The 15,432-nt window shown below is 45.7% G+C and overlaps 1 protein-coding gene across 1 annotated transcript in view; it reads right to left on the reverse strand.

Moving 5' to 3' along the window:
• The window catches only part of LOC111968159 (dynein axonemal heavy chain 17-like), a 92,277-nt gene that overhangs the window by 54,551 nt on the left and 22,294 nt on the right, over positions 1–15,432 (reverse strand). Inside the window, 20 exon segments of the mRNA XM_070445000.1 lie at positions 82–348; positions 1,575–1,766; positions 1,941–2,105; positions 2,238–2,399; positions 2,611–2,702; positions 2,901–3,048; positions 3,201–3,303; positions 3,443–3,816; positions 4,910–5,083; positions 5,376–5,658; positions 7,645–7,793; positions 7,939–8,066; positions 11,870–12,002; positions 12,198–12,335; positions 12,852–13,079; positions 13,233–13,371; positions 13,552–13,709; positions 13,855–13,959; positions 14,072–14,228; positions 14,432–14,592. Coding sequence (XP_070301101.1) covers positions 82–348; positions 1,575–1,766; positions 1,941–2,105; positions 2,238–2,399; positions 2,611–2,702; positions 2,901–3,048; positions 3,201–3,303; positions 3,443–3,816; positions 4,910–5,083; positions 5,376–5,658; positions 7,645–7,793; positions 7,939–8,066; positions 11,870–12,002; positions 12,198–12,335; positions 12,852–13,079; positions 13,233–13,371; positions 13,552–13,709; positions 13,855–13,959; positions 14,072–14,228; positions 14,432–14,592 — 3,456 coding nt within the window.

Genomic DNA, 15,432 nt, shown 5'->3' on the forward strand with positions numbered 1-15,432 from the left:
CTCTGTAACGCTGCTGAACATACAGACCAAAACCCTCAACAACCCCCAATGACAAGCCAGACTGGCCACACTGAGTATCACCTTGAGCTGTTTGCGGACTCTGTCGATGAAGAACTTCCAGCAGTTTTCGCGTGAGTCTGGCAGGCCCACAGCCTTGACCTCGTTCCTCATGGCAACAATGATGTTCTCCACCTCATCGTCTTGGAACAGACCGGGGATCTCCCCCGACGCCAGCAGGTCATTGATCAGCACCAGGAACTCCTCCTCGGCCACCTGGCTGTCGGTCATCAGGAACACCGTCCCTATGTTCTTCACCCCAGCCTTCATGTATTGGGCGGCCACGTCCAACTACCAGGAGACAGAGAGGGAGGAGGGTGGGGAGAAGGGAAAGGAGGGTGGGGAGAAGGGAAGGGAAAAGAGGGTGGGGAGAGGAGGAGAAGAGGGGAGAGAGGAGGGCAAGGGAGGAGCTGGGGAGATGTGTGTCAGCATCTTAACTYCTTCGGGGTAGGGGGCAGCATTTTCACTTTTGGATAAATAGCCCAATTTCAACTTCCTTCTACTCAKCCCCAGAATATAAGATATGCATATTATTAGTAGATTTGGATAGAAAACACTCTGAAGTTTCTAAAACTGTTTGAATCATGTCTGTGAGCATAACAGAACTTATGTAGCAGGCAAAACCCAGAGGACAAACCATTCAGAATCTTTATTTTTTTGAGGTCACTGTCTTTTCAATGAGTTTTCATTGGGACACCAGATTTCTAAGGGACTTGTTTTCAGTTCCTACCGCTTCCACTGGACGTCACCAGTCTTTGGAAATTGGTTGAGGTTATTCCTTTGTGTAATGAAGAAGTACGGCCATCGTAAAGGAGGGTCACTTGAAGTAAATTGTTTGAGAGAGGCACATTACCAAAAAAGCTGCGTCAGTTTGTTTTCTTTTTGTATTGAACACAGATCATCCCGTCTTCAAATTGATCGATTATTAACGTTTAAAAATACCTAACGTTGTATTACAAAAGTAGTTTGAAATGTTTTGGTAAAGTTTACATGTAACTTTTGATATATTTTGTAGTGACTTTGCGCAAGTTGGAAGCTGTGTTTTTCTGGATGAAACGCGCCAAATAAATTGACATTTTGGATATATATCGACGGAATTAATCGAACAAAAGGACCATTTGTGATGTTTATGGGACATATTGGAGTGCCAACAAAATTGGCACTCCAATATTTCGTCAAAGGTAAGGCATGAATTATATTTTTATTTCTGCGTTTTGTGTCGTGCCTGCAGTGTTGAAATATGCTACTCTCTTTGTTTACTGTTGTGCAGATAATAGCATCTTATGCTTTCGCCGAAAAGCCTTTTTGAAATCTGACATGTTGGCTGGATTCACAACGAGTGTAGCTTTAATTTGGTATCTTACATGTGTTATTTAATGAAAGTTTGATTTTTATATAATTTTATTTGAATATGGCGCTCTGTATTTTCCCTGGCTATTGGCCAGAGAAAACTTTCCCTGGCTATACCCCAGAGAGGTTAACAGAGGTTAACAGGTGGCCAGAGCATAGCATCAAACCTTGAGGTCGGGGATGCCGTAGCCTTTCCTCAGGGTGATCTGGAACACCTCCAGGTTGGCGATGCTGGCAGCGAGGCGAGACAGAGACTGCTTGCCGCTGCCGCCCACCCCGACCAGCAGGGCGTTACCGCGAGGAGACTCCAGGATACGGTTGATACGGCAGATATGGGACATTGCGTCCTCAAACAGCACCTGAAGAACAAACACATATGCACGTACACACACAAACAAACAGGGTCACAACAGGAAGGTCTAGGACTAGACTCTCCATCTCAATCAGGTTTTTAACTACTCTGGGTACTATCCAGTGATGACGCGATGCCAACACAAAGTATTTGCTTTTGTAGTGTGTCATGGTGGACTCACCAGGTTCATGACAGCATTGACTTCGTTGTAGCTGTCCAGGCCCTCCAGTAGCAGCTTGTTCAGAACCACCCAGTCTGGAATAGGGAAGTATTTGGGCTCGCCGATGCCTTGGGCAAAGTGGCAAAAGATGTTGGGCTTCTCAAAGAGGAAACCTGCATCTATTTCCTGCAGACAGAGGATAATACACACCAATATGGACAATGAGAAATCTGCTGTTAATATTGAATAACTTTATTCAACATTAGTTTAGTTATTTTTTCTCAATATCAGACAATGAGTGTTTATGTTAAGTCTTACCTCGAAGCACTTCTTGCAGATCTCTCCCTCAATCTTGGCAAACAGCACCATGTCCTTCTCCTCCACCAGCTTGTCTCCGTACACACGGTCACACTCATGAAGCCACAGTCTCACCAGCTCAGCAGGGGCCCTCACACACTCTGGCATGGAGAACAGAAGACCCTGGCAGCAGACAGGAGACACAGAGGGACGAATTGAACATCTCACACACAGGCACTAACATGATGGTGATCTCTCACCACATTTACACACACACACAGCAAGATATCTCCTTCCTCTCCTCAGTAATCCATAACAAAGTGTCTCAAACCAACTTTATGATGTATGATCAAGATGCCCATCATATAGATAGATGTAAGGGAGAAGGGTTTACCTGGAAGATGTTGGAGAGGTCTCTGAGGTTAAAGACGTAGTGGAACTTGACTGCCGTGGGAAGGAAGGAGGTGGAGATCCTCTGGTGGAACACTGGAGAAGAAAATATACACAGACAGGTAAGAACATGGAAACAGGGAAAATACTGTAGGCCTATATAATGCATTGGTTTCCCCCATCTCTGACACTAGTTCAATGTCATAAAATGAGATGGATGAGATGTTGAATTAAGTCATTACATTTTCAGTTTGACATGATGATTATCTCAGTGTTTCTAGGTAGTGTTCTTACTGATTGCAGAGGTGACCAGCGTAGGGCAGAACTTCTTGACGGCGGGGAGAAAGCCATTCATGTCCAGATGTTGGGAGAAGATGGAGTTATAGATGCTTTGGAGTGCGTCCTGGCCCGGGAAACTCACCGCAAAGACACAGAAGTGCCTCTTAGAGAGAGAGAGAGGGAGCAGGTTTACAGTATATTACCATACATAAGGCAACTATGGGATGTCTAAAAGTCTAAAACAGAACGACTAGAGAGGTTTCTTCTACTATGCTTCTTCTCCAGCCTTGTGTGTAGCGTTAGTCTGGTGAGTACCTGCAGTCGGGGGTCGATGGTGAAGCTGCCAGCTGTAGGGTTCATACAGGCCACATACTGGCAGTTATGGATGTCCTTCAGAGTCAGCTTGGCTCTGTCATACCTGGGACGGGAGGCAGGGAGAGGGGGATGAAAGGGAGGGAGAGAGGAGGAGAGAGGTAGAGAGAGTGAGGGATCAAAACAGTGATTGTTGTTATGTTGTGGTTGTGTAATGGTTGACTAGTCAATGGCTGTGATCGTACCAGTGTCCGTGGTCCATGTGCTGGCGGATGAGTGTGTGCGGAGCCACAGTGAAGTACTTGTCGACCTCAGGCATGTTCATGTCGTCTATGAAGTAGATGAGACTCTTGCTGCCGGGGGGGCCGTAGTTCCGGCCTGCCTTCTTCTCCAGGGGTTTCTCCAGTATGGCCTGCAGCATGGCCGAGGTTGTGTAGAAGTTGAAGGGGACAGACTGGACCACATAGTAATCAGTGCTGAGGCCGCGGAGCTTGTCTCCCATCAGGACTGACTTGCCACTGCCCGCGTTGCCCACCAACATCACAGGACACTTCCTCTCCATCAGTTTGTCCATGAAGTAGCGGATACGGATGGTCTCAGCCGTGTGAACTAGAGACGCCTGAGAGGAACAGGGTAAAGGTCAGCAGAATAACTCTCCAGAATCTGGTACTTAACAATCCTCTTAAGCTGACTGTCACTGAAATCGGGCACTAGAATTCCTTAAAAAAATATGTAGATGTTTACATTACTTATTTGATTGATTTCTCACTGTTTTATAAGTCAGAAGACAGCAATCCAGACTTTCCTAGGAGCATGTAAACGTCCTCTGTCAAATAAACTTGTATTTGCCTCCCTCTGGTGGTCGGCTGCATCATTACATCGATTTATATCACTTCACTGCAACATTACATCAAAAGGGCAGTCCTTAGAAAAACATTTATCCAGCTTGGCTGCTTCATGCCACAGACATGGCAAAGCAATCGGCATTATGATAACGAATGCGATCTACACACTTTCTAAAACCTAAAATAAGTAAATAAGTAATTGTGTGTGGAAGTCAAATATTTGCATTTACGTCAGAGGCAGACACATTGCATTTGCCCAGAATAACAAAATCAAGCCCTTTACATAGTCCTTCTCCCCTTGTCTGTAGGCGGTACRCATGCTGTTTAAATGGCCCAAATGTTAGACGTTCACAAATGTAACAAATTCTGAMGAAAGTATGAAAAGGCTTTTTCATTCACTTTTTTTTTTTWWATTATAACCCCTCTCCTGTGAAGTCGCGACTTGCGACATATGCCTAGTTTCCTGAAACGGGTCACATATCATCATATTTGTATATGTTTTATTATACTTTTATTGTGTACTAGATCATATGGGTTGAAGTGTTTTTTTTGTCAGACATAAATAAACTATTCCAGGTGAAAGCCAAAGGTCATAGCTTTCTAGGGGTGGGGGACACACACTACTCCATTAATAAAATATTGCCCTCTTGCTAGATTGATGACTAAAGCCATAGCGAAACAACGCAAAATGCCTGTCAGCTCAATTAACTCTCCAAAATCTCAATTTATTTGAGAGAAACGTCTTACTACAACACTGTTGCAGAACACCTAACAAAGACAAACTACAATGTCCTAGAAGCTAAGAGTTAGTCCACCGTGTCATTCATTAATTGGGTGAGTTGCTAGGCAGACAGACAGGACTCTGACCTGCAGTGGGAGGTCTGGATCCAGCTGGAACTTGGGGACTAACTCCGTCCAGGGCTGGAACTTCTTGGAGTCTCTGTCGATGTAGTAGTCAAACACAGTCCCCGCAGATGGGAACTTGATGGTCTTGAACTCATTCACCCACCACTTACTGAACTCCACACGGTAGTCTGTCAGCTACCAACCAAACACACACAGACAGACAGAGAGAAGTTAGGTTAGTCTGAACTCAGCAGAATCTGACTGTCACTTTCCTTCACTTGTTCATGCATTTCGCAAAGTGAAAATATTACCCTGGCTGCCTCTGAAATTGCATGTTATTCCCTATATAGTGCACTACTTTTGACCAGGGCCCTAGAGGGGTGCAGTGACCCCCTTTGGACTCAAGGTGGCACAGCACCCCTCTTACAGTATTTGGGGAGAACCCTGCACCMCTTGAGGATGAACGTAGTCCTGAGTGGGTAGCTACCTGGTCCTGGAACATGGCCCCTCCGAAGGCCCAGATGCAGGCGAACACAAAGTAGAGCTCATAGAGTTCTTTGTTGGAGTCGGGCGGGGTGTTCTCAGGCACCAGTAGAAACTCCATGAAGTGGAGCAGGGTTTGGACCAGTGTGACCTCTGGGATAGGAGTGATTTTCTTGAAGCCGAACTTGAGCTTCTCCAGACAGGTAGGCAAGTACTTGTCAAACAGGATGAACAGGTTGGCTTTCTCCGACTGGACCTCTCGCTTCTCGATCCAGCTGGTCACCACCCTGAAGGAACACACAAACAGACAGGACACACGGTCACTCAGGTCAATAAATATGTGTTGCAGGTTTAGGGTGAATTCCACAAATTCATGGATTCTAATTCAATTGTCTCTCCCTGTAAATTCCATTTAATTCAACTCAAATTCCAGGTCACACTTTGAATTCAGAGATAATTCAATTCCTCTGAATTCCAATGTTAGGTAAATTCCAATAATTAAATTCCCAATTAAATATTATCCCCAACAATTTCACAAATTCCAATTAGAATTCAATTCCCTCAGGCTTTTAGGCTGATCATGTCACTGTTCATTCAGCATAGCTATACTGGAACTATAGAAATACAAATTGCAGTCCATTTCTTATACTAAATGCATTAATTCCATCAACTGGAAAATGTACATATTGAATTCCAATTCAAATCAATTCCAAATATTATTATTTTTACAATTCCAATTAAAACAGTCTAATTCCAATTCTATAACTTGAAGATTGTTGAAATTCTAATTGAATTCAACATAAATTCTCCACTTCATGAGTGAATTCAAGAATTGAATTGGAATTTCAAATGAAATTGTAATTGACACCAACCCTAACGTGTTATATAATGACAATATGACTTAAGGACTGCATCCCAAATGGCACCCTATTCCCCATGTAGTGAACTACTTTTGACCAGAGCCCTATTGTCCCTGTTCAAAAGTAGTGCACTATATAGGGAATAGGGTGTCATATGGGACACCACCGAGGTGTTTGATTTAATGTACACTACATGACCAAAAGTATGTGGACACCTGTTCGTCGAACATCTCATTCCAAAATCACGGGCATTAATATGGAGTTGGTCCCCCTTTTGCTGCTATAACAGTCTCCACTCTTCTGGGAAGGCTTTCCACTAGATGTTGGAACATTGCAGCCGAGACTTACATTCAGCCACAAGAGCATTAGTGAGGTCAGGCACTGATGTTGGGCGATTAGGCCTGGCTCGCAGTCGGCGTTCCAATTCATCTCAAAGGTGGTCAATGGGGTTGAGGTCAGGGCTCTGTACAGACCAGTCAAGTTCTTCCACACCAATCTCGACAAACCATTTCTGTATGGACCTGTCTTTGTGCACGGGAGTATTGTCATGCTGAAACAGGAAAGGACCTTCCTCAAACTGTAGCCAAAGTTGGAAGCACAGAATTGTCTAGAATGTCATTGTATGCTGTAGCATTAAGATTCCCCTTTACTGGAACTAAGGGGCCTAGCCATGAAAATCAGCCACAGATCATTATTCCTCCTCCACCAAACTTTACAGTGGGCACTATGCATTCGGGTAGGTAGTGTTCTCCTGGCATCCCCCAAACCGAAATTCRKCCGTCGCACTGCCAGATGGTGAAGCATGATTCATCACTCCAGAGAACGCATTTCCACTGCACCTGAGTCCAATGACGGTGAGCTTTACACCACTCCAGCCGACGCTTGGCATTGCGCATGGTAATCTTAGGCTGGTGTGTGGCTGCTCAGCCATGAAGCTCCCGACAAACAGTTCTTGTGCTGAAATGGCTTTCAGAGTCAGTTTGGAACTCGGTAATGAGTGTTGCAACCAAGGACAGATGATTTTAGAGGTGCTAAGCACTTCAGCATTCCGCGGTCCCGTTCTGTGAGCTTGTGTGGCCTACCACTTCACGGCTGAGCCATTGTTGCTCCTAGACGTTTCCACTTCACAATAACAGCACTTACAGTTGACCGGGGTAGCTCTAGAAGGGCAGAAATTTGATGAACTGACTTGTTGGAAAGGTGGCATCCTATGACGTTGCCACATTGAAAGTCACTGAGCTCTTCAGTACGAGCAATTCCACTGCCAATGTTTGTCTATGGAGATGAATTGACTGTGTGCTCGATTTTATACACCTGTCAGGAACGGGTATGGCTGAAATAGCCAAATCCACTAATTTGAAGGGGTGTCCACATACTTTTGTATATATAGTGTATGTGTAGGGAGGTACTGACGGGCTCCATCCCAGGTCAGCAGAGTTGATGAAGAGGATTCCAGCCCGGGACACGGTGGCTGGAGTGGCCGTCCGCAGGTCCTTAATCTCAAACACCAGACGCATGGTGGAGTTAAGAGGGATGCGTTCGTTACTGGCCAGAGTCAACACCTACACAGACACACACACGGGGTTAGGACCATACAAACACACACACACAAGCTGTCTCTGTCTCACCTCGCTGCCAAAATCCCCAACCTGGAGGTGTTCCAGATCACCCTGAGGTCAAGGTACACACACACAAACACACACAGACCTTGTTGTCGTCCATGACCGTATTGAGGGATTCGATCCACATAGGGTCGATGTCTCCGTCCAGTACGATCCACTTGGGCCCGTCATGGCTGATGAGGGCCAAATCTCTCATCACACAGGAGAAAAGACCTGCAACCAGCGTGGCACACAACATTACACAACAACCAGACAGACTCCAAAATAGGCTTGTCACGATATCAACATTTTACAAATGATATGATACCACGCCAAGTATCACGATACCACGTAGTATCACGATACTACGGTGGAAAGAAATCAGTGGCCTAGCATCCTGTTCTCCCCGTCCCCCGACACTTGTTCACGTTTTATAAACGTTCTCCAAAAACTTCTCACTGAAACGTACACTTCTACTCAATACAACACATTGAATTTAACGTCACACTGTTCAGTGTATAATAGAATACTGTATAGAATGGCTGATTGCTCAGAAAGGCAAAGACCTAGCTGTGAATTGGCTGGAGGAATGGGAAGAAGGAATAAACAGTACATCAGTGGAGGCTGCTGAAGGGAGGACGGCTCATAATAATGGCTTGAACGGCACAAATGGAATGGCCTCAAACACCTAGAAACCGTGTATGATACCATTCCACTGATTCTGCTCCAGACATTACCACGAGCCCGTCCTCCCCAATTAAGGTCTGTGTATGTGTGTGTCTGCCACCAACCTCCTGTGAGATACATGCATAATGATCTGCATGTCATTGTGTCAGTAAGGGGAAAACACTGCATGAAACCTTGTTTACTCTTCAGTTAACAGAGACACACACACTCTCTCTGTCTCCCTCACTCTCGTAAAAACACACAGCACACACTACACACTGCTCCCAACTTTTAATATGTTAGGCACCAAACAGAATTTAAGGTRCACCAGAAAGAAATAGATTTTTTATATAGTTTAGGCTTCCATTAGGCCTATGTGAATCCTACCTTTTGAAGCACATCTCATGAGTATCAGACCCTTTTCCTTTCTTCCTGTGCTAATCAAATTTACCTAAACCTACTGTCAAGTTACAAGGGTGTTAGCTAGCTAGCTAACATGACTGAACAACGTTTTTGTTACCAAACCAATAATTAGCGACCCAGGATTCGTTTAAAACGCCCCGCGACATGGTTTGTGAAATTATACAAAATGTGTACGAATCCCGATAGAAGAAAAAAAAGGCATATCTGGTAATATGGGTCACATTGAACCGTTTAGGCTAGAGACAAAACCTCTGGTAATATGGGTCACATTGAACCGTTTAGGCTAGAGGACAAGACCTCTGTAATGATGGGTCACATTGAACCGTTTAGGTCTAGAGACAAAACTCTGTATATTGGGTCACATTGAACCGTTTGGGCTAGAGACAAGACCTCTAGTAATATGGGTCAATTGAACCGTTAGGCTAAAGACAAGACCTCTATAATATGGTCACATTGAATGCGTTTAGGCTAGAGCAAAACTCTGGTAATATGGGTCACATTGAACCGTTTAGGCTAGAGACAAAACTCTGGTAATATGGGTCACATTGAACCGTTTAGGCTAGAGACAAGACCTTCTGGTATGTGGGTCACATTGAAGTTAGGCTAGAGACAAAACCTCTGGTAATATGGGTCACATTGACCGTTTGGGCTAGAACAAGACCTCTAGTAATATGGGTCACATTGAACCGTTTAGGCTAAGACAAGATCTCGTAATTATGGGTCACATTGAACCGTTTAGGCTAGAGACAAAACCTCTGGTAATATGGGTACTTGAACGTTTGGCTAGAGACAAGACCTCTTAATATGGGTCACATTGACGTTTGGGCTAGAGACAAGACCTCTTAATTGGGTCATTGAACCGTTTAGGCTAGAGACAAACTCTGGTAATATGGGTCACATTGAACGTTTAGGCTAGAGACAAAACCTCTGGTAATATGGGTCCCATTGAAACGTTTAGGCTAGAGACACCGTTTCTTTGCGTATGTAAGCTGCAAGCATGCCTGTTGCGAAGCAGTGCTCCATTTTCCTCTCTGACACTCAGAGGCTACATGACATGAACTTGCAAAGTCTACTCAGACTGGTCTGTGCTATTGGTTATAACAGGCGATAAAGATACAATGTATACCAATGCTCACTTTGCACCTGCTCCATGTAACACACGTACAATCTAACAACAGAAGACTCATCAGGGTCTGGATCCCGGCTCGCCATCATGGCTAAATTATTTTTTAACTGACAGAGGAATAGAGCACGTGAAGAGATGGAGAGAAGCAGGTAGTGAGGGCTGGTAGGGTGTGAAGAGGATGGAGAGAAGCGGTAAGTGAGGTGGTAGGTGATGTGAAGAGAGAGGAGAGAGCAGGTAATGAGGGCTGGTGGGGATGTGAAGAGGTGGAGAGAAGCAGGTGAGTGAGGCTGTAGGGGATGTGAAGAGCGGATGGAGGAAGCAGTGAGTGCGGGCTGGTAGGGGATGTGAAGAGCAGTGGAGAGAAGGGTGAGAAGGGCTGGTAGGGGATGTGAAGAGCGGATGGAGAGAAGCAGGTGAGTGCGGGCGGTAGGGAGTGAAGAGCGGATGAGAGAAGCAGGTGAGTGCGGGCTGGTAGGGGATGTGAAAGAGCAGTGGAGAGAAGCAGGTGAGTAAGGGTGGTAGGGGATGTGAAGAGCGGATGGAGAAAGCAGGTGAGTGAGGGCTGGTAGGGATGTGAGAGCGGATGAGAGAAGCAGGTGAGTGCGGCTGGTAGGGGAGGTGAAGAGCAGATGGAGAGAAGCAGGTGAGTAGGGCTGGTAGGGGATGTGAAGAGCGGATGGAGAGAAGCAGATGAGGCGGCTGGTAGGGGATGTGAAGAGCGGATGGAGAGAGCAGGTAGTAGGCGGGCTGTGGGATGTGAAGAGCGATGAGGAGAAGCAGGTGAGTAAGGGCTGGTAGGGGATGTGAAGAGCGGATGGAGAGAAGCGGTGAGTAAGGGCTGGTAGGGAATGTGAGAGCGGGAGAGAGGCGGTGGGTGAGGCTGGTAGGGATGTGAAGAGCGGATGGAGAGAAGCAGGGTGAGGGCTGGTGAGATGGATGGCTGTTGTTATAGCTGCCAAACGTGATATGCACATGAAAGTGAAGTGGATATTATTGGACATGCGCATACGAGACTAGTGGTTGTTCTTAAATTCAACTGAATGCTAAACAAACTGACTTCATAAACATTTTATAACAGACGCCAGTATTTTTTAGATCGGTAAGGATAAAAAAGTCGGTAGTATCATATGAAACGGTACTACGGTATTCTAAAATGTTGGTATCATAAGTATATGACGTTTTAGTACCGTGATATTAATGTGGTACCGGTATACCCATGCAACACTACTCAAAAACATTCAACTATTAGTTGGTCCTGGTCAGTCCCTGGATGGGAGACCAGGTGCTGCTGGAAGTGGTGTTGGAGGGCCAGTAGGAGGCACTCTTTCCTCTGGTCTAAACAAAAGATCCCAATGCCCCAGGGCAGTGATTGGGGACACTGCTCTGTGTAGGGTGCCGTCTTTCGGATGGGACGTTAAACGGGTGTCCTGACTCTCTGAGGTCATTAAAGATCCCATGGCACTTATCGTAAGAGTAGGGGTGTTAACCCCGGTGTCCTGGCTAAATTCCCAATCTGGCCCTCAACCATCACGGTCACCTAATAATCCCCAGTTTACAATTGGCTCATTCATCCCCCTCCTCTCCCCTGTAACTATTCCCCAGGTCGTTGCTGCAAATGAGAACGTGTTCTCAGTCAACTTACCTGGTAAAATAACGGTAAAATAAAAAAATAAAAAATAAAAACTCAGGTTGTACAGATGGGGCATTGTGACTAGAACTAGAGAGAGAAGTCCAGATGCAAAGCTGCTTGACTTATTGTGTTGTTAGGCCTTCATTGACTACACGTTTCAACTATATTTTAGCCTAACTAGTTCCATCGTACCGTCCTTCCATTCTCGGGTGGCAGGGTTGATGATGCCAAACAGCTCGTCACAGGTGACAGCCTTGGGGTCCAGATCCACGATCACCGGCTTCCTCTTCATGTTCTGATAGGTCTTATTCAACGAGCGCATCACCTGGAGACACAACACAACAGTTTGGCTTCTAACCAAACAGAACATTTGGCTCTATCCAAAATGGCACCCTATTCCCTTTTTAGTGCATTACTTTTGACATGGGCCCATAGGGTGGCATTTGAAATGCAGACTCTTTCCAGACAACTGGAGTCAGAAAAGCACAATAGATGTTAGAGGGATGAGGATTTATGGTACCTTGGACTTGCCGGTGCCGGCATTGCCGATGATGAAGACGGAGTGTCGGACGGCCAGCAGCTCTTCCAGCTGAACCACCTTCAGAATAAAACTGTCCTCCGCCTGCAGATTCAGGTCCAGCACTGACTGCTTCACTACCTGAGATACACACCCACACAACAAATACCTCAGTTACAGGTGTAGGATGTTAATTTGAGCCAGTTCGCTACAGCAAGGAAAATAATCCTGAARCATCAGGAAATTTGAATTATTATGTGGATTATAATAAATGGAAACTTTGTTGTAGAGGTTGATACATTTTTCGTAAGGGAAAATCAACTCTGAAATTTCTATGTGGAAATTACACATTTCAGAAGCCTTTTTAAACCACAAATACACTACAAGTTTTACATTTCCTGCATTGCATAAAAGTTCTCCTGCAACAGGGTGATCAAATTACGATACTACATCTGTAGCATCAGAAACTACTTTTTTAACAAAGACAACCGTTTTTTACTTCAGATGATTGATAGATAGATACTGTATAAACACAGGTGTACATATATTTGAGTGCTCATGTTACTTCTGCCCTTCCCACCTCTGTCCTGTGTTCTGTCTAGTTAAGGAGAGGCAAGTGTGTGTATGTGTGTGTGTGTGTGTTTTTGCGTGTCCGACCTTCTCAAAGTCCAGGTTTCTCTTCCTGGGGACGTCCAAAGCAGGGAACAGGTCTCCAATAAGTCCCAGGAACACAGGCGAGTCGTCCATCACGATCTTGGGGACGTTGAAGTCTCTTAGAGCTCTCATCAGGACCTGGTCCTCCGGGCGACCYGGGTCTCCTCTCTTCAAAGAGCCGGCCACCACCAACACAGACTTAATGGCACGAAGACCCCAGTCATAGTGGTCCTGTACACACAAACACAACACAAAGGAAACTATATGAATATGTTTTAAAGAGATGGTGAGAATGTAAAATCTCTGTGGTTGTGAGCAGACAGCAAGTCTGGGTGAATAGGGTGAGAGTGACAGTGTATTAAAGCAATGAGGTAGCTACTGTACCTGTTTGGAAAGCAGCTCTTTGCAGAGGGTGTAGAGGGTGATGAACTTCCTGGCCAGGACTCTGGCGTCGATGAAGCCTTCAGCCACCAACATGATCTCACAGATTAACTCAAAGTCCGGCACCACCATGGCGCATGGCCTACAGGAGAGAAACACTCAAGTATGAAGACAAGTAAGGGCAAGAGAGAAAGAGATGGTGACAGAGAGAGAAACAGTCTGCGAAGAAGAGGGAGAAAGAAGATAAAGAGATGGTGAGGCTGACAGAAGAGAGTTTGCGAGATAGACAGGCAGAGAGAGAGATCCACTATGTGTATGGTACCTGAACAGAGCCTTGAGGTTCTCCGGTAGCTCTGCACGGCCGGCGTATCCCGGGTTCATGGTGATGAAGGCTCCCACGGTGGGGATCAGCTTGATGGTCTCACCCAGGAAGTTAAAGATGATCTTCTTATCTCTGATAGCGTCCTGAACAGACTTCACCTGGGGGGGGGAGTAGGGTCAGTGTCACCATGAGAGAGAAAGAGAGAGAGAGATAGAGGAGGGAGAGAGATGGGGGAAAGAAAGAGAGGAGGGGGAGAGAGATCACAATCAAGGTTTGTGGTGTAGAAATAGAGGAGTAACTTACCTGTACAGCGATGACAGACAACACCTCCACAGAGATTCGGTTGAACTCGTCAAAGCAGCCCCAGGCCCCAGTCTGAGCCAGACCCTTATAGATGTCTCCACAAGACTGGAAAGACAGGACAACATGAGGCACAATCAGAAACCACAACAGAATCTATTGTATGCTTGAATAAGATGACATTTTTTGGCAATATAAGAAGTCTGAGCAACAGATTCACCTTGTAATCCATCTGCTCAGAGCAGTTGAATACATAGACCATGATGCCGAGGGCTCGGCCCAAATCCTTGGTGGTCTCGGTCTTCCCGGTTCCGGCAGGACCGGCCGGAGCCCCGCCCATGATGAGATGGAGAGACTGGGTCAGAGTGATGTAACACCTGGGGGAGAGACAGAAACTCTTTACATGATCGCTCACACAACAGAACTGAACAGAACGGAGTGAGACATTATGTCAGTTTGTCATTTTTGGGACAAAATTAGTATTGAAGAGGTAACATCCTGTCAAGATCAAATGTGAAAATATATATTTTGATGCATTAGATAGAATTCATATGAGCTGAGCTGTGATTGGTCTGTGCACCTGTCAGTCAGCGGGGTGATGACCAATCGTGGGGTGTTTCCCAGGTACTCGTAGGAGTATCTGAACAGGGCATCACAGATGTTGGCGAAGCAGTGCTTGTTATGGTCGTCCCAGCGATGCCTCAGCTGAGACTGCCACATGAACGCCCCGACGTTATCAATCTGGAACAAAAAGACAGAGACAGAGCATATAGTCAAAACACTAGAGACCCTAGTAAAAACACCAGAGACCCTAGTCAAAACCACAGAGACCCTAGTCAAAACACCAGAGACCCTAGTCAAAACACCAGAGACCCTAGTCAAAACCACAGAGACCCTTGTCCAAAACCACAGAGACCCTTAGTCAAAAGCCAACAGAGACCTAGTCAAAAACACCAGAGACCCTAGTCAAAACCACAGAGACCCTAGTCAAAACACCAGAGACCCTAGTCAAAACACCAGAGACCCTAGTCAAAACACCAGAGACCCTAGTCAAAACATTGAGTGGCGAACAAGTTGAGCCCATCCCCTCATCATAAGGAGCCACTCGCCTGCCCTCTGGTCATTCTCGAGCATGCCGAACTTCCTCACACTCTTGCAAGTAGGGGATGGCGGTGAGATATCTCACTCATAATATCAGAGAACCAGGGTTACGCAAATAATCTTAAATGATCTTTCAATTATTCGTTTCGATATCTCACATGTGGGATATGGCCAACTCCCATATCGCAAACATGCTCTCTTTCCGAAGCCAGATAGTCTCATCGTATCAACCCTCAGAGGCCTCGACACTGAGAACACTACCAAAGAACGCGCAGTGACGTCTAGCCAGTAGAACCTCATAAAGGTATGAGGGGATGCCCAACAAGCCGCATTGCAAATCTCCTGCAAGGAGATGCCCTTGAACAGTGCTCTAGATGTAGCCATACCTCTGGTTCAGTGAGCCCTCAGGCCTTTCAGAAGCTGGAACCCCTTGCTATTATAGGCCAATATAATAGCTTCCACAATCCAATGTGATAACCG

The sequence above is a fragment of the Salvelinus sp. IW2-2015 genome, linkage group LG8 (assembly GCF_002910315.2).
Source record: "Salvelinus sp. IW2-2015 linkage group LG8, ASM291031v2, whole genome shotgun sequence".
Lineage (NCBI taxonomy): Eukaryota > Metazoa > Chordata > Actinopteri > Salmoniformes > Salmonidae > Salvelinus > Salvelinus sp. IW2-2015.